The sequence below is a fragment of the Carcharhinus amblyrhynchos genome, chromosome 10 (genome assembly GCF_965287045.1).
Source record: "Carcharhinus amblyrhynchos chromosome 10, sCarAmb.v2.hapA, whole genome shotgun sequence".
Lineage (NCBI taxonomy): Eukaryota > Metazoa > Chordata > Chondrichthyes > Carcharhiniformes > Carcharhinidae > Carcharhinus > Carcharhinus amblyrhynchos.
The window spans coordinates 77079353-77099461 of record NC_137333.1 but is presented as its reverse complement, the minus strand read 5'-3'; the positions used below and the strand labels follow the sequence as shown (position 1 = coordinate 77099461).

General features: G+C 43.3%; 1 protein-coding gene across 7 annotated transcripts in view; it reads right to left on the bottom strand.

The window, feature by feature from the left end:
* Positions 1-20109, bottom strand: part of LOC145349086 (microtubule-associated tumor suppressor candidate 2-like) — a 453839-nt gene that overhangs the window by 72393 nt on the left and 361337 nt on the right. For all 7 annotated transcript variants that reach the window (XR_013888055.1, XM_080197409.1, XM_080197414.1 and 4 more), the window contains one exon: positions 17448-17665. Coding sequence is in view for 6 of the 7 variants with exons in the window: in XM_080197409.1 (XP_080053535.1) it covers positions 17448-17665 (218 nt within the window). In the remaining variant the exon portion in view is untranslated. The remainder of the gene's footprint in view (positions 1-17447; positions 17666-20109) is intronic.

The window sequence follows — 20109 nt, the reverse complement described above, 5'->3', positions numbered from 1 at the left end:
GTTGATGAATGCACAATGTTCAACACAATTCCCAACTCCTCAGATACTGAAACATTCTATGTCCATATGCAACAAGACCTGAACAACAGTCAGGCTTGGGCTGATAAGTGGCAAGTAATATTTACGTACTCAAGTACCAGGCAATTACCATTTCTAGCAAGAGGATATCTAATCATTGCCCCTTGACATTCAATGGGATTACCATCGCTGATTCCCCCACTGTCAATATCCTGAGGGATACAACTGACCAGAAACTGAACTGCACTAGCCATATAAATGCTGATTAGAGCTGGCCAGAAGCTGAGACTTCTGCAGCAGCAACTCCATAAAGCCTGTCCACCATCTACAAGGCACAAGTCAGGGGTGTGACAGAAAACTCTCCACTTGCCTGGATGAATGCACCTCCAACAGCATTGAGGAGCAAGGCCCCATCCAGGGCAAAGCAGTGTGTTTGCCTCCACCACCGATGAATGTTGGCAGCAGTGTCTGCAACATATAGGATGTGCCTCAGCAACTCACCAAAGCTCCTTTGGCAACACCTTCTACATGTGTGACCTGTACCACATACAAGGACAAAGGCAGCAGATGCATGGTAACACTACCATCTGTATGTTCCCCTCCAAGTTACTCACCATCTTGACTATTCATTCATTATTGCTGGGTCAAAATCCTGGAAACCACTTCCGAACAGCACTGTGGGTATACCTGCACCATATGGACCACCACAGTACTTTTCAAGGCCAATTAAGATGAGCAATAAATACTGGCCTAGTCAGCAGCACCCATATCCCATGAATGAATGAAAATGATCTTTACAGAATAATTTATACAGGTTAAATGCTTGGGCTCACAATGGAACATTAACACAACCCAAGTTTTATCATAAACTTACCCTTATTGAATATTTTATTCACAAACAACATATTTATAGTGCTGCAGCTGGTAGGTGAATAATTCACTTTTATATTTAAACAACTCTCATGTGGGCAGCTGTAAAATAATGGAAGTGATTTCCATATACAAGTGTATATGATGGTATTGACTTTAAGCCAGGCCAGTTCAAGTAAGCATCCCTCCATGCGAGCCAACTGCATTAACTGCAGTGCTTGTAGGCAGCTCAAGGCAGGAGAATGTGGAAATGTGCAAGGCATCCAGACATCATGGACCTGCATGAATCCCTTTAAGGGACGGGATGAAGCACGACGATTAACTGAAGCAACAGATCACACTGGCGGGGAATTTTCTGTAGCACCTGAAGCAGCAAGGAACTGGAATAATGGAAACCTTCACAAATTTAAAATTACAGCAGGTTGCAGAGAAAAATGAATCCCAGACTTGCTCTTAGTTTTGCCTGCCAGCAACAACAATAACTTGTAACTTTACAGCGTCTTTAATGTGATGAAGCATCCCAAAATGCCTCACAGGAAAGTTTAGTTTTATTATTATAATGTAAGTAGGCTTACATTAACACTGCAATGAAGTTACTATGAAAATTCCCTAGTCACCACACTCCAGCACCTGTTCGGGTACACTGAAGGAGAATTTAGCATGGCCAATGTACGTAACCAGCACATCTTTCAGACTGTTGGAGGAAACCGGAGGAAGCCCATGCAGACACAGGGAGAACATGCAGACACTGCACAGATAGTGACCCAAACCGGGAATCGAACCTGGGTCCCTGGCACTGTGAGGCAGCAATGCTAACCACTGTGCCACCATGTCGCCCTGGAACATCATCAAACAAAATCTTACTGAATAGTGGAGTAGGCCTGAAGGGCTGATTGGCCAAATTGTGCTCCTAACTCCTATAATTTCTCTGATATCTAGCTACAATTCAGATATCTTTTAATTTCTATCATGGTGATGGTGTTGTCCTATGAAAAGCAATTGAAGAGAGTGGGCCTGTCTTCCCAAGGATTCACAAGAATGAGAGGCGATCTCTTTGAAATGTATAAAATTCTTAGTGTTCAACAGAGTAGATGCAGGGAGGTTATTTCTCAGGGCTGGAGAGGAACGTGCAGTGGGTGGGGGAGAATCCAGCTGTCATGGTCCAGGTAGGTACCAGCGACACATGAAGGACAAGGACAGAGGTTCTGCATGGTCAGTTTGAGAAACTGCGTACCAAATTAAGCTGAATCTCAAAGGTAATAATATTTAGATTATTACCTAAACCACTAGAGCAAATAAAATTAGAGAATTGAATACATAGTTCAGAAACTGGCGTGGGAGAATGAGTTCCAGTTCATGGGGCACTGGCACCAGTCTTGGAGGAAGTGGGGGGCCGTACCATTGGGATGGTGTACACCTGGGATAAATGTTCTTCCAAAGCACATAACTAGTGAAGTAGAGGGGGCTTTAACTAAACAAGACATATAGGGGAGTCAAGCTTGTCTAATTAATGGTAATGAAGTAGAAATGGTCGAGAGCTTCAATGGTCGAGAGTTTGAGGATTATCTCAAAGTAAATAGTATTCAGCATATAAAATCCTTATAGTCATAGCAGTTTGCAGCATGGAAACAGGCCCTTGGGCCCAACTTGTCCATGCCGCCCTTTTCTTTTAATGACTAAGCTAATCCCAATTGCCTGCACTTGGCCCATATCCCTCGATAGCCATCTTACTCATGTAACTTTCTAAATACTTTTTAAAAGACAAAATTGTACCCACATCTACTATACCTCTGGCAGCTTGTTCCAGGCACTCACCAATGTCTGTGTGAGAAAACTGCTCCTTTGGACATTTTTATGTCTCTCTCCTCTCACCTTATATTTATGCCCTCTAGTTTTAGACTCCCCTACCTTTGTGGGTGGCATGGTAGCACAGTGGTTAGCACTGTTGCTTCACAGCTCCAGGGACCTGGGTTCGATTCCCAGCTTGGGTCACTGTCTGTGTGGAGTTTGCACATTCTCCTCGTGTCTGCGTGGGTTTCCTCCAGGTGCTCTGGTTTCCTCTTACAGTCCAAAGATGTGCGGGTTAGATTGATTGGCCATGCTAAAATTGGCCCTTAGTGTCCTAAGATGCTTAGGTTAGATGAACTAGTGGGTAAAATATGTAGGGATATGGGGTTAGGGCTGTGTGGGATTGTGGTCAGTGCAGACTTGATGGGCTGAATGACCTCTTTCTGTACTGTAGGGTTTCTATGACCTACCTTTGGGAAAAGATATTTACTATCTAGCTGATCTGTGCCCCTCATTATTTTATAGACCTCTATAAGATCACCCCTCAGCCTTCGACACTCCAGAGAAAAAAGTCCCAGTCTATCCAGCCTCTCCTTATAACTCAAACCAGCAAGTCCTGGTAGCAAGCTATTTCTAGTTTAATAATTTCCTTCCTATAATAGGGTGACCAGAACTTGAACAACTTCAGCAAGACGTCCCAACTCCTGCATTCAATGTTCTGGCTGATGAAACCAAGCATGCCGAATGCCTTCTTCACCACTCTGTCCACCTGTGACTCCACTTTCAAGGAGTTGTGAACATGTACCCTGAAATCTCTTTGTTCTGTAGCTCTCCCCAGTGTCCTCCCATTAACTAAATAAGTCCTGCCCTGGTTCAATCTACCAAAATGCATCACCTTGCATTTGTCTAAACTAAACTCCATCTGCCATTTGTCAGCCCACTGGCCCAACTGATCAAGATTCCATTGCAATTGGAGATAACTTTCTTCACTGTCCACTATGCCACCAATCTTGGTGTCATCTGCAAACTCACTAACCATGACTCCTACATTCTCATCCAAATCACTAATATAAATGACAAATAACAGTGGACCCAGCACTGATCCCTGATGTACATTGCTGGTCACAGGCCTCCAGTTTGAAAAATAAGCCTCTACAACCGCCCTCTGGATTCTCTGAAGTCGTATACATGGATTTTAGTAAGACATTTGATAAGGTTCCTCATGGTAGGCTCACGAAGGAAGTGAGGAGGTGTGGGATAGAAGGAAATTTGGCCAATTGGATAAGTAACTGGCTGTCTCATAGAAGACACAGGGTAGTGGTGGAGGGAAAATTTTCAGACTGGAGGCCAGTTACCAACAGTGTACCACAGGGATCAGTGCTGGGTCCTCTGCCATTTGTGATTTTTATCAATGACTTGGAAGAGGGGGTTGAAGGGTGGGTTAGTAAATTTGCTGAGGACACCAAGATTGGTGGAGTAGTGGATGAGGTGGAGGGCTCTTGTAGGCTGCAAAGAGACATTGATAGGATGCAGAGCTGGGCAGAAAAGTGGCAGATGGAGTTTAACCTAAGTGCAAGGTGATTCATTTTGGTAGGGCAAACTTGAGTGCAGATTACAGGGTCAACGGCAGGGTTCTGAAGAATGTGAAGGAACAGAGAGATCTTGGGGTTCATATCCACAGATCTCTGAAGGTTGCCACTCAAGTGGATAGAGCTGTGAAGAAGGCTTAAAGTGTGTTAGCATTTATTAACAGGGGGTTTAAGAGCCGTGGGGTTATGCTGCAACTGTACAGGACCTTGGTGAGGCCACATTTGGAATGTTGTGTGCAATTCTGATCACCTCATTATAAGAAGGATTTGAAGCATTGGAGAGAGTGGAGAGGAGATTTACCAGAATGCTGCCTGGTTTGGAGGGTAGGTCTTATGAGGAAAGGTTGAGGGAGCTGGGGCTTTTCTCTTTGGAGTGTAGGAGGATGAGAGGCGACAATAAGATGATGAGGGGGATAGATAGAGTGGACGTGCAGAGACTATTTCCTCGGGTGGGTGTAGCTGTTACTAGGGGGCATAACTTTAAGGTGGGAGATATAGGAGGGATGTCCGAGGTAGATTCTTTACTTAGAGAGTGGTTGGAGTGTGGAATGCACTGCCTGTTGTGATAGTGGAGTCGGACACTTTAGGGACTTTCAAGCAGTTATTGGATAGGCACATGGAGCACACTAGAATGATAGGGAGTGGGATAGCTTGATCTTGGGTTTGGACATAGCTTGACACAACATTGAGGGCCGAAGGGCCTGTATTGTGCTATACTGTTCTATGTTCTATGTTAAGCCAATTTTGTATCCATTTCCACACCCATAAGATTTAACCTTAGTTTAACATAGTTAGGACATTACACATATACACATTATATGTAACGCTACCAAATTCCTGTGCTGTACACTTTTTAACCTGAGCTGTATCTGTCTTTCAGAGTCATTCACTAATTCTCCACCTCCCGTTCCTTGCTTTGAATTACCTCTCTGGTTCCCAACCCTCTACCAATCTAGTTTAACACCCTCCCCAGCAGCACTAGCAAATCTTCCTGCAAGGATTTTTGTCCCAGTCTTGTTGAGGTGTCGACAGTCAGGATTGTACAGGTCCCACCATCCCTAGAACCTGTCCCAATTCCTCAGAAATCTGATGCCCTCCCTCTTACACCAGCTTTCTAACCCTGTGTTTAAATTGTATAACTCTCCTATTTCCATACTCACATACATATAGGACTGGGAGTAATCCTGAGATTGATTACTCTTTAGATGTCCTGTTTTTCAATCTCCTTCCTACCTCCTTAAAGCCGCTTTCAGGACCTCATCCCCTTTTTCAGTACGCTGGTTTCAACTTTGGGGAAATCCAATTTTTGACGACTGGGTTCAAACTGTTTGCATATAGCTGGCTTGCAACTGTTTAGAAGTATCACGAGCAGGCTACTGTCGAAATGGAAAAATCCTGTGATTTATCTTTTTGGAAGCATTTTGTTTTGTGAGTCAGCTTGAAAATTTAAAATCTATTTTTTGTTCATTTTACCTTTCTCATTTGAATCATGAATATTAACAACACAAAATTCTAATTTCTTGTTACTTGCAAGTTCAGGCAATGTTAATATTGTGAAAGTGTGTGTGAATGTTTCTCTAAGAATTGAGACTGTTCAAGTACAAAAAGAAGCGATGGCATCGGATATTGTATTTAATCAGCTTTCTGCCTGATCCCAAAGAATTTTTAAAGCTTTTTTTGTGGAGCAGTCATTCATTGTGATACATGGGTCTGCGTTTCTGTTGCAAAGACTTATTAATCTCTGAGGATTTGTTCCAATAATAAAAGAGGTGTTGTGGAAGTCAGGGAGAGATTTTGGATTGTAATCCTTTGAACGATTCTGATCAGTCATTTGGAGGAGACATTACTGTTAAGAGTTCTGCATACTGGGTTTCAGAACATGGTAGCTGCGTTGCATCCTGCTAGCTATGAAAGCTACCATTAGATCGCACTGCTGATTAGCGAGGCACCTGGCCAGGACTCAGTAGAGTGGTGACTGCTTGCACTGTCATCTTACAGGAAAGTAGTGCACTGGAGCAGTACTAAAATCCTCAAGCCTGTTCTGTCATTCCTGTGAACCATGGCTAATATGTAACACCACTCCATTTAGCTGCCTTTATTCCAAATTCCTTGATATGCTTGCCTAACTAAAATCTATCAATCTCAGACTTGAACATTTTAATTACCCTGGTACCCTCCCCCCCACAACCCAAAGTCCTGTATCAATGGAACTTGAGACACAACACCAGACTGCCCAAGGACAGAGATGGTGCCAGAAGCAAACTGCCCTAAGAGGGTCAAATTGGTCCCAGGAGCTTTTTGTAAAGCAAGAGTAGCTAACACTCACATCATGCAAATTGCACACAGGAGAAGTTTAGAATAGGTGAAAGACATCCATCCAAGGAAGCATGCACTAGAAAAGAGTAGGCTGGATTGTATTATTTTCCATTTGATTGTAAAGTGGACAAGTAGAAGGTAAGGTTTGGGTGTCAGAGTTGGACTATATTACACAGAAAAAGGTTTCAATGATGAAATGTATTCTCAGCAATCATCCTTCTAAGTCCAAGTGATCATGATACTTTCCTCCATATAGTTCTGCTTCAACAAAGCCAGGACGTACTTCTCCACAATGCTTTTTGTGTGTGGCAAAGTGAAGGAGGCTACACTTACGTGTGACACACAATCTAAATTCAACTGCAGAGATGTCCTTTGCTGGCTAATTGAAAGTGTACGCTTATGACTCTGGTGGTCCAGTTGATGATCAACTAGCAGAAGAAGCATATGCCTCATTGCCTTGTTGCAGCACTTCTCTGTTCTGATCACTACTATTAAAGATGAGGGTAGACCACAAGTCATATGCTGTCAGAACTTTCAAGAAGGGCAAATTCTTAATGATGGTTAAGAATTCATGACAATTTCTAACATATTTGTGTTGATGTGGAGAATCCATTGAATGTTGTACATTCAGGAACCAGAAGCCCTTCCTGTGGAGCCAGTTGAGCAGTTTTCTCAAGGAACACAATGCAATGTGGGTGTAGGTTACATTTTGCATCTTGGGACAGTCACCAAACAAGTAAAACTAGACTGTCCACCTTATTGCTGCTTTTCTAGGATGCCAAAGGTGATGAATTTTCAGTCTCTCCATTAAAGTGTATCAGTGACCTGATGTGGCTTATGATAGTGCATAAATTGGCACTGTGGCATAGTGGATAGCACTACTGCCTCACAGCACCAGGGACCCGGGTTCAATTCTGGCCCCAGGTCACTGTCTGTGCGTGGGTTTCCACCCACAGTCCAAAGATGTGCCGGTTAGGTTGTCAGGGAATTAATAGAGTAAATATGTAGAATTACGGGAATAGAGCCTGGGTGGGATTGTGGTCGGTGCAGGCTCGATGGGCTGAGTGACCTCCTTCTCTACTGTAGGGATTGTATGATTGTCCATGATGGCCTCCAAGCAGCCAGTGCCACAAACATTAAACATGGTGGCCAATTTCTAAGTCCTTTTGGAAGATGCAACCCCCTTTAATATGCAGCCTCCTCACGTGACCACTGTTGCCTAGATATTCCACAAGGAGGAGGGTAATGTCTGCTGGCCTGCAACCGCCTTTGCTACTCCTGTCCCATCTCCATGATAAGACCATAAGAAGTAGGAACAGGTGTAAGCCATTTGGCCCCTCGAGCCTGTTCCACATACAACGAATGCCCAGAAGAAGTGGCATACCTGTTCCTCTTGAAATCGTCATGGCAGATGATGATGTACAAACTAAAACAAGTTACTTTTTAATCTCATTAAAAGAAGCCAATAGATGGGGATGGAGGTAGGGTGTTGAGTGTGAGAGTGAATATTCCTGTGGTCTTGCAGTGTCATAACTAGTGATAAACTCTGGGTCTGTGTAGGCAGAATGGCAAACACAGCCCCAGAGGCAGCAATTGTTGGTAAAACTCCCCACAGTATTTGGGTTCAGAAGCTCACCACATCTGTCAGGCTCAGCTGATCCTGGCAATTTCTGCACCTTACAATTATTGGTCTAAATTACTTCAGTGTTTTGTAGTTAAAAGCAGGAGACTCAGAGCTGCAATATGCAGTATCAGTTATTGTTATCATGTATTTAAATAAAAGCACTCAGAACCTAGCAGGCGGATCATGGAAAGAGCCAAAGGGAATTAAAAAACACTGATTTTTGAACAGAAAACAAGTGTCTATGGCTTCCACCTCATATGTCTCACACCATAATTCCCCCTTCATGTGTGCTGAAAACATACTGCAAGTGAGAGAGAAATTCATCCCCATGAGTGTGTACAATGACAGATTGAGAATGGCATGGAGGGGGCAAGCAAAGTGTTTTTCATCTAAACCAGGATTATCTGGGATTAAGCAAAGGAATTCTGAGAGGGAACAGCAGATTTTTGGAAATGCCAGCTGCAATAAAGAGAAATGAATGAAGATTTACCTTTAATAATGTAACAATAAGGCCTTCTGCAAAATGTTATGAATAATCCCGCTATACAACATTCATCTCTTTTTCTTCGAGTGTTAACTGGTTCATTTATTCTCATCGGTTGGCTTGTGCTTTAATTATAAAGCAATGTATAAATAGATCATTTAGTAAAATTAAACAAAATGCTTGTAATTACATTAAACAGGCAGTAGATGGCATATGAGTCACACAAAAAATGATAATACTGATCAATGTCTGCTACTGGATAATGTTGTATTCGATATGTTTTCATTGTGGACCAGCCTTCGTTCAATGTTAGCACTCTTGCCTCTGAGTCAGAAGGCTGTGAGTTCAAGTCCTACTCCAGAGATTTTGAGCATTAGATGCAGCTGGCATTCCCAGAGGGAAAGTTGCTGCCAACTGTGCTGTCTTTTAGGTGAAAAGTTATACCAAGGCCCTGCCTACACTCTCAGGTGAATGTAAAAGATCTCATGACACTGCTCTGAAGAACAGCACAAGAGTTATATTTTCAATATCCTGGCCAATATTTATCCCCCAACTGTCATAATAACTAAACAGATGACTGGATCCTCTGGTTTCTTCCCACAGTTTAAAGATGTGCAGGTTAGATTAGGTGGATTGACCATGCTAAAGTTCCCCTTCGTGTCCAAAGATGTGAAGGTTAGGGGGATTAGCCAGGGTAAATATGAGGGGTGAAATGCTCTGCCGGAGAGTCAGTGCAGACTCGACGGGCCGAATGGCCTTTCTGCACTGCAGGAATTCTGTGGCTCTATCTCACCACGATCACTTTGCTGCCTGTGGGGGTTTGCAGTGTACGGACTGGCTGCCATTTCCCAACTTTATATCAGTGATTTGTACAAAACTCTGCAGTGATTTTTAAGCTTCTTTGCACCTGGACATGTTTAGGGGAAGATTTTCCTTTCTATTGATTCAGAGGAACTGCTAGCTGGGCCAGAATTTATTGGCCAAACCCTAACTGACCTTGGGAAGGCAGTGGTGCACTGCCATCTTGAACTGCTGCAGTCCATGTGGTGTAGGTACAGGCAGATTGCTATTAGAGAAGTTTCAGGATTTTAACCCAGCAACATTGAGGGATTGGCAATTTATACCCAAGTCAGGATGGTGAGTGGCTTGGAGGTAGTGGTGTTGTCATGTGTCTGCTGCTCTTATTCTTTTAGAATATAGTGGTCATGGGTTTGGAAGGTGCTGCCTAATGACGCTGTCAAACCATGTGTGGTATTGGATTAGTCGCCTGTTTTACCCAGTGCCTGATACTTGTAGTGGATTGTATTGGAATTAAATATCGGGTACTGTGCTATAACAGGTAACTGAGCCGATAGGACCTATTTTACATCACCAATGAAGATGGATTTCTACCCCTTAGTTTCTGAGACAGTGGTTGAACCTTATTATTGCCAGGATCCTGCAGGAGACAGGATTGCCTCTAAAACAACAGAGAGCACTGTGTTTATTTGATATATCCAGAATACTGATTTAGTTACCATGTCCCATTAAATGCCTTTGAAAAGTGAAATCAATATCGCTGACTTCATTTACGATATCCAGATGCTAAAGTGACTGATTCCTGAAATCTGACTCACCCCTTATTTTAAACAGCCAATTATCTGGATCAAACGATGGGGTCATTTTCTCATGGACTCTATGACTTTTTAATATTGTGGTACTGGTAGATCTCCCGTGGCATTGTCCACTTCCAGCTGGAGATTCAGGGGTTGACGTGACATGACGCCAAAGAATACCAGGTACTGATTCAGCAGGTTCTGACCTGTGCAACTTCCTGCTCCCATTTGGGGCAGCATGGTGGCAAAGTGGTTAGCACAGCTGCCTCACAATGCCAGGGACTGAGGTCCATTCCAACCTCGGATCACTGTCTGGATGGAGTTTGCACATTCTCCCCGTGTCTGCATGGGTTTCCTCCGGGTGCTCCAGTTTCCTCCCACAGTCCAAAAATGAGTGGGTTAGGTTAATTGGCCACGTTAAATTGACCCTTAATGTCAGGGGCACTAGCAGAGTAAGTGTGTGGGGCTATGGGGTTTGGGTGGCATTATGGTGGGTGCAGATGGGCTGAATGGCCTCCTGCACTTTATGATTCTAAATTATGTCCCATAACATAGTGTCAACTGCAAACTTGGGATATTCACTCTCTTTTTGTTCATCCAAACCGTTAATATATAGAGTGAAAAAGCTGAGCTCTGGTATAGATCCCTGGTGAACATCTTACATCTTACAAATCAATTTATTGAAAGGCATTATTCAAGCCCTCCAACACATATTTCAAAGCTAATTTAGATTCTCTGTGCCTTCAGTGTCTGGCATGCAGAACCTCATCAACATTCGTATTCACCAAATTCGTGACCTCCTCAAAACGTGGCAATGACCTCCCCTTCACAAATCCATGCTGATTCTCTTTAACCAAAATAATGATGCAAGTTTCAGTTACTCTGTCCCTGATAATAGATTTCAGTACCATCCCCACGAAAGATGGTATAATGGCAAACCTTATTCCTCCTTCACTTATTCAATAATGGATCAGGTTTTGCAATGCTCCACCTCATTGGAAAATGTTTAAATGCAGCAGCAGATTTCAGTGTTAGGGAGTTTAATGAGGATGCGCAGTTTCAAGGTGATGTACTTCAGGGGGCTTTTAAGGTTCAAAACTCCCAAGGGACAAAATGAGTGTCAGACCTACTACCAGCGTTTTTTCACTGCAGTTAATGATCTCTTTAAATAGTACTGCAATGGCCTCAGCCCAATAAACTATTTGTGGTTTATGGGTGGCTTCGTAAAGTAGCAGTGCTGATTGATTAAGAATGGTTTCAGGCCTCCTAACGGAATTGGCCTCCATCCCTTCCCATTGGGAGGAATTAGCACTCAAATTGAGGTCCATGCAAAACAATATTGGACGTGCCACCAGCAGTAAGTAGGCATTTTTGCCAATTTTTTTGTTCCATTGCCAACTCATTCCTAGGCATAGGATGTAGTCAGAGAGAAATAAGTGTCACATTATTTTAAGGCTGTTGTTTATTACATGTAATAAGGTCTTAATATTATAAAGTTCATCATACTCCATAGTGGAGATAGCTTTCTAACCTGCAACCCAGGTAATAAAGTAATTGTGCTGCTGCAGAATGTGACAGATCATCATTCTACTGAAATCAATAAATGGAATAAATATTGGGCAGTTCTATGACAGACAGTCATGTCTCTTTGTAACATTACTGACCAGGCAGCTAAGTTTCACTCAGTGTATTTTATAGGGGTGTGGATCTTTCGCAAAGGTGGCAGTCATTGTTGGACTGCCCCTCCGCTCCATCATTTCCATAGCTCCATGTTGCTCCGCATTCCTTGCTGGATCTTCTGAGCTTGGCTACTCCAGATGTGCGGAACAAAGTTGTTATGTCGGCGGGGAAAGACCGGACATGCTCCCTTTATACAGCACTAGCTGCCAGAAGCATATTTTAACGTCCAGTGTGGATGTTAGTAAATGGATGATTGGGTGAGTGGATGAATGCGTAAATGGGTAGGGCTGTCAGATGTGTAGGTGGGTGAGTTAAGTGGGTAGGGTGGCAGGTGGGTGAGATGGATCAGAGTGGTCGGGTTGTGTTGAGCAGATAGGCAGGGGGTGTGGTCGTGAGTTGTCAGTGAGTGATGGGGGGAGTGGTCATTCAGAGAGCTGAGGAAATGCCCATAGGAAGTCCACACTGCTGGGTAATTCCCATAGGGGTCAGTGCATCAGAGCATCTGTGGGGTCCCGATGCTCATCTTGAATTGTACATCCAATTTCTGATGATGCAGACCAGATGATATGGACCACGATCCCTCACATAAGTCAACCTGAAAAGTTCATTGGGATTTAGTCTAGCAATGGGAATCCTACCCACTGGTTAAAGTGCCCTCAGGCACTTCTCTGGTCAGCATTGGGCCTCCCACACAATTAAGCCCCAACGGGAATCCCACCCCAAAAACTACTGGCAAATCAGAAGCCAGCAGCTTTCCATTGCCGGGAGTGTTTCCTGCCATTGGTAATCCTCCCAGGCCCAGCCAGAGGATCCCTGCCAGATCCCTAGACACAAGGCAGTGGGATGGATGGATGGGGGGTGCGGTCACAGTGAGGGACTTGTCACAGAAGGGGATAGAGGAGTTGGATGCAAGTGCATGGTATGACTTCCAGTGGCACTTCCTCCCATTACCAGGTGTCTGACAATGAGGGTCCCTTTAGACGGCCACAGGCAAACCCAATAGGATTTGGCCTTCAGGGCCGCCATGTCGGTCCCATTAAGTCCCTGATCCACCAATAAATTCTGATGGGCTCAGGGATAATTGCTGTTAAGTGGGTAATTAATGACTGCCAATTAACAAGTGCCATCCTGCCAGTGGCAGATCAGATTCCCGTGCTGGAACCTTCCCGCTCTCCATTTATTGAAGGACATTTTTCCCAATACCGGGAATCTGATGAATCTGCTCAGCTGGCTCCATTAAACTTCATCCATTTACACTGTCTCTTTCTCCACAAATACTCAGTATTTCCAGCATTTTCAATTTTAATTTCAGGTTTGCAGCAGTTGCAGTGTTTTGCTTTTGTACTGATAATTCTCACCAGACGTAAAGGGTACTTAAGCTATTCATAACATAACATTCAATGGGGATAATACTGGGCAATTAATTTACAAATGCTTTATTAAGCAGCAACTTTATGAATCTATCAGGCAAGTTAAGGACAAGATTTTTGCAAAGCTATCTCAGAGCAGTCATAAACCATGAGGGAACCCTAATCCCACACCAGGAAACAAAGAGAAAAGAGCCAATCAACATTTCCATTGAAACACATTTCTCCTCTTATCTTCTCATAAAGCTGCCAATTAATCACAGCCATTCATAGTAACAATGACAAAATACTTTTATCCACATCACAACTCTCAATCCTAAATAAACACACAGGCATTGGAAAAAACCCTGTAAAGAAAGCTCAGAGGCAGGATTTTTTGGACTGTGGGGTTTCCCACTCTGCCATCTAAAGATTTGCGCTGAGGTGCATTCAATGGCTCCTCATTGGAGCAGAAGTTCAAGCTCAGAGAGTTTATGGGCAATTTGTTTGGATTAGACCAGGCAGTTGTGGGCGGGGGGTAGGGGGGGTGGCGGTGGTGGTGGTTTGATGGCAGGGAGAGGAAGTGAAGTCTGGGCAGTGGTGGTTTGGCAATGTGGTTGGGAGAGGAGAATGGAAATCTAGATGGAGAGACTGGTGGGGAAACAGTATCCATAGGGAGCAGATTTTAGAGCGGGTACCTGATATGTAATTTAAGGACCTCAATCTGGGTGAGGGTGGGCAAGCCACCTGGCCTCTCCTGCCACACCCCCACCCCCAAATAAAATTATGGATCAGTCAGGGACATGTGGGAACGTAGGAGGAAAGCCACCCTGCAAACCAGCCAGACTGAGATTGTAGAATTGTGCCCCAGGTTATTATATGGTCATAAAGATATCAATCGAACAAAGCTAGCACTCCCCTGCAAGCTGTGCTGGTTCAAACACAGGGACTGTGTAATAGGATTGAACAGCAGATTTTCTGACAAGTGTGCTGGGATGCTAATTCATGACTATTTGAGCCTTGATATCCTGACAGATATACATTTCTTTTAATGTATCATGGCAAATTGCTAATTCAATCAAACATGTCATAGGAACCATGAAGTGATCTATCCCGATCAGAATGGCAAAGAGTCTAATCAAAAAAAATTCCAAAGCAAATGCAAAATCAAGACAAGGTCACCCATAGTCATCAATCCTCATCAGACTGAACACAAATGAATTCAGAGATATGATGACACTAATCAAAAATCATCAAGTGAAATTGTGCATTGTGAATATTTCTGAAAATTGCAGCTGATAACATACTGACTTGCAGCTGCAAAGATAAACTCAGGCAGTGAAGAGAAATTATGGCATCAAGAATCAACTGCCAAGATGTGTTAAGGAAATGCTGCAGAACTAGATCAGATAGCAACAGCACACCAATACTGTTCTCAGGCAGTGTAATATGGGGGCAATGTGAGTCTCGCCTGTCAGGGGGGAGAGGCAATGAGGGCCCCCATGTCACTCTTTTTCGGGAAGGCCCATTATACCTTTTGCCAATCAGACACTTAGCTGGGCAGTGACGGGCCTACTCCCAAAGGGATGAAAGTCCTACCCACCAAGAGCCGTTAGCTAAACGTAGGCATTACCTCTGGGAAGGTAGCGGCTGCTGCCAATAATACACCCACCTGAGGGACACAGGCAAAAGATGAGTAATGGCGAGAGGGGGAATCATAGAGTTGGAATTGCAGGGAAAGGGGTGGAAGGTGAGGAGGGGGCAGGGGTCAGCAGCAAAGGCAGGCAGGTGACTCTAAGCAGGCCCTTCCCTTCCCTTCATTAGGTACAAAATGCTTTTGATGATTGGCCCCCTTCAGGAGCCGGGAAGCAACCCTGACAAGTCTGATTTTCAGACTCCCTGCCTGCTTAGTCTCCCATCTGTTGCTGGGTGACTACGAGGGGTGGTGGGACAGGGCCCTTAAGTAGGCATTAATTGCCAAATTAAGGGGCCTTGATTGGCAGCAGGACTGGAAGACTGCGCACAGCCCCTCCCATCACAGACTTAATCGAATCAGTGGCGGGAAGGTAGCAGCATCCCTACCGGACCCATCACCAAACTTGCCACAGGCGAGGGCAGTAAATCCTGCCCGATGTTTCTTCGAATGAACTGTTTCAATTTTTAATTGTGGCTTCTCATTCAGTAAACTGACAGCACAAACCTCTAAAAGGCATTCAACAGCGCACGTATTTTAAAACCATATTCAAATAATAACATGCTCAGAAGTGGAATTATTTGGCAATTTCCAATTAGTGGATATCCTCTGTAGCTGCTGTCACTCTTGTTTATTTTTAAGCTTGATATTCACAATCTATCAGTCCAAACTTAATTAGAATGGGATTGTGGAAGAAACTAAATTGGCAAAGTACTGTTCGGTTAAAAATGCATTTTTTTCAATGGTGTCTGTAGCTCCGTCAACTGTGTGAACTTTGAGGACAGCCTTATCTACCAGGAATGCAGATCACAAATTTAGCTATTGGCCCTGTACAATTTTCCAGTCATTTATTCAGTAACTGTGTGCAAGAGCAGCCAGTGAACAAATCGCTCTGGTGTAATACAAAGTCCAAAAATATCAATATCTCAATTAAAGAAGGCCCTTTAGCCTCAGAATTAATTGGTGCCTTCTTCATTTTCCCAGCATAAACCAGGCACCGAAACAGCTAATATGGCAGGTGAGGAATGTTCCAAAATTCTACAGCTGATATACCATATATACCAACATATAGCCACGTTGGCAAACACTTTTGTCCAGGCATCCAATGCGCTCAACTGAAACAGGCCTTAAACTCTTGTACGTTAATACAGGGGACATAATGCCTGTTTTGAGGTCCCTGTTCTGAAATTCTGAAGCAAATGAACACTGGTGTATGCAGAGGTCAATACATTCACCTGCTTGACAACCCCACCAGCCTCCTTTAAAGAGGCTATTGAAGGCTGCTACTGAATGGTAAGTTTCTATTTATCTACATGATGGCAGAGCCATCTGTCACTCACTCTTCCTCCTCTTCTCACCCATCCCCAGACACTTATTACTAAATGGGCTGGTGTCTGAGCTGACTGATCTTCCTTTTTCCCTCAAGCCTTTGGGCTGCCCCTGGGCCCCTGGTTGGAACCTTCAGGGTGTCAGTATTAAACAAATGAGGTGGGCATGTACTAGATGGGCATTAGCCACATGCAGCCCTTGCTGCACGAGGATCATGCTCCAATTTGGGTGCAGTCCAATTTTTTTCCTCTGTTTTGGTTTGAATTTAGCAAACCAATTTCAAAACAAAACATCATTCAAATCATAGAAACTGGGAGTAGGTTTACAATGGGTACATAGGGCCTGATTTCAACTCCAGGTGAGTGGGTGAGTTTTAATGAGTTATAAAATCTCATCTATGAGTACTGATTCGCAGCCATGTTGAAATGTGCAATGATATAAACAATTTTTGCACTGTTATTGCAAATCAACTATAAATTTACAACAAATGTAGCATTAATGGCACTAACTCCATGCAACTTCGTAGAATGTAGAAAATAGAATTCAATGGAGGATAATAACATTACATCTAATTAATAGTTTATTGAAAGTTTTTAAAGTTTATTTATTAGTCACAAATAGGTTTACATTCACACTGCAATGAAGTTACTGCGAAAATCCCCCAGTCGCCACTCTCCAGCTCCTGTTTGGGTACACTGAGGGAGAATTTAGCATGGCCAATTCACGTAATCTGCACGTCTATGTTCTATGTTTTTGGAATGTGGGAGGAAACTGGAGCACCCCAAAGGAAACCCATGCAGACACAGGGAGAATGTGAAATCTCCACACAGACAGTGACCCAAGCTGGGAATCAAACTCAGGTCCCTGACACCATGAGGCAGCAATGCTAACCACTGTGCCACTGTGCCTACTGGTTGCAATCAATATAGGTTCTGCCAATATGTCTCAGAGTCCAAACTGGCATAATATTTTGGCATAATACTATTATTAAATCAGTGACTTCATCTGTATGAAAGATAAAAACACTCATTACCCAGGGTTCTGTAAATGAATGAAATTAATGATGTTTGACAATTTCCTACAGAAGCCAAATATGCAGCAAAGGATGTACTCACTTTATGGTGAAAATGTTGTGTTGTCACAGCAAGCACCTCAATACCAAGGCTTGCTCTCTTTAAATGCTCATGGAGAGATTGGAGTTGTTTGGCCTGCTTCTTACATTTGTCCTTGAGTCTCTGGACAGTTTGCCGCTCAGTCTCTCGAGACTGCAGGTCGGGCTTTGCTGAAAATCCATTTCTTGTTCCACTTGCAGCAGTCCTTAGCTTGCTCAGTCCTTGGGGAGAGGTAAAGCAAACATTAGAGATCCTACAGAAAGGTTTTCATCAAGTTTAAAAACCAAACCCGTAACTAATGCCTTTGTTTATTCTGCATCATCCAGCATTGTATAGACAAGGCTTTGTTAAATACCACATCCAATTAAGTAAGATTAAATGTCAGTGGTCATTAAAACTTGAAGTCATTTAAACAGAGGATGTAATTGATTTTATGGTCTGTTAAGACTATACAGCACTCAAGTCACCAGCTGAGCAAGATACAGAAAATAAAGAGGCTGAGGTGAAATTGTGATTTAATTGCAGTACCCACAAGATTAGTTATACAGGGAAGATTGAGCTCATAAACAGGCATACTGATCATCCAAAGCAAATTGTACAAAATGAAAAGTCAATGGTTTCAAATCCTTCAGTATCTCAGATACCTGACAGTATAAACTGAATTTTCTATGAATTCTTCTCACTCAGAATCTATTTGCAAATGATAAAAGTTACATTCCTCACCTTAAATCTCATTCTTCTCTTTCTTTGAATGGGGGTTTTCATACCATCTGGTGAAAATCAAAACGCTCCACAGATGAAATTCTACTTACAGCCAACAACTCTGTGCCCATAGACTGTGGGCTGCAGTTCTGAAATTTGCATTGCATTCAATGGTGTTGTTCTGGGTGAGACGTAAGGCAGATACTGCACTCTCAGGCACTTGCAAAAAATTACAAATCAGGACAGGGCAGCACGGTGGCACAATGGTTAGCACTGCTACCTCACAGCACTAGAGACCTGGGTTCAATTCCAGCCTCGGGTCTCTGTCTGAATTTGCACCTTCTCCCAGTGTTTGAAATCAAAAGAGAAAGCTTTGACAAAGGGTCATCTGGATTCGAAATGTCAGCCCTTTTCTCTCCTTACAGATGCTCGAGACCAGCTGAGATTTTCCAACATTTTCTCTTCAGCATCCGCAGTAATTTGTTTTTCCCCCTGTGTCTGTGTGGGTTTCCACTGGGTATTCCAGTTTCCTCCCACAGTCTAAAGATGCACAGGTTAGGTTAATTGGGCCATGCTAAAATGACCCTAGTGTCAGGAGAATTAGCAGGGTAAAGATGTGAGGTTATGGGAATAGGGCCTGGGTGGGAATGTGGTCGTGCGGACTCAATGGGCTGACTGGCCTCCTTATACATTATAGGGATTCTGTGGTTGGGATCATTTGCCAATTGTAGGACTCCAAATCACAAATGGCTGTGCCTGCTTTTCCCTGTTGCCCAGCTAGCTAAGTGATAGTATAGTTTATTTTATTTGTATAATGTTTACAAGGATGTTCCACTTTGAACCTTTACAGGTCAATACGTTCAACAATTGTCATACTTTGATACGTTCAGTTTCTCATTCAGTTCATAAAGGATCCCTTGTTCTACTTTCATTCAAAGAACATTATTTTTTTCTTTACTTCCACATTATTTAACAGTGCTAAGTCAAAACTTTGATCTGTATGCAAAATTAGTTGGGCATGAATACAATACCGCAGTCTTATGTAATTCCGTAGGATTGAGGAAGACATGCTTTCACTCCAGTGCAATGATTTATGAGATTGCTGATAAATCTAATGTATGATCTGTGGACATGCTGGGACAATGGTGCTTCAGGAGTTGGGTACATGGGTTGTTTAGAGGTTTGTGTGCTCCCTCCGATGCCTTAACTTCACCACTCTATGCTGCTGACGATGTTTCTCAATGTGCTTGGTCTCTTCCCAAATGCATCTTCTCCATTTTGGTTGGTCACAAACCAAGAACTCCTCTGAATGAGCTGGGATGTTTGGTCTCTTCAGGGATGCTATGAGGACATCCCTCAAGTCCTCTGGATGTGTGAAATTGCATGGGCGGGATTCCACCTGGGATCTCACCCATCCCAACCCAGATGCACAATGGGGTGGGCAGAGCTTTAGATGGGAAGGCTGCCCTTGCCCCTGTTGAGGCACTTAAGTTCCTTTTTCTACCCAGCTTCAATGTTCAGGCTGACAGGCACTGGATACATGAGGGTGGGACATAAAAATAGTCGCGGTCTCATGGGGCATCCTCCCCTCACAGACTGGACAACTCTGATTGCTGACAGCTCTCCAGGAGGGGCTTTCTGATATGTTTTAGTGCTTTGATTTTAATTCATCCTACAAGGTTCCTGCATAGATATTCATTTCTGTGCTCCACTGACAGAGATAGGGAGCTCAGCATTGCTACTTTATCTAAGTGATGTTTTTCTTCTGGAAATTAATGGTTAATACATCATAAATAATCACCTTTGTGATGTACTTGTGTGTGTTGATATATTGTTTAGGTTGATCCAGAGTCAGGGAAAGAAAAGAGGCAATTTTTTCACACAGAGGATGGTGAGTGTCTGGAACAAGCTGCGAGAGGTAGTAGTACAGACAGGTACAATTTTGTCTTTCAAAAAGCATTTA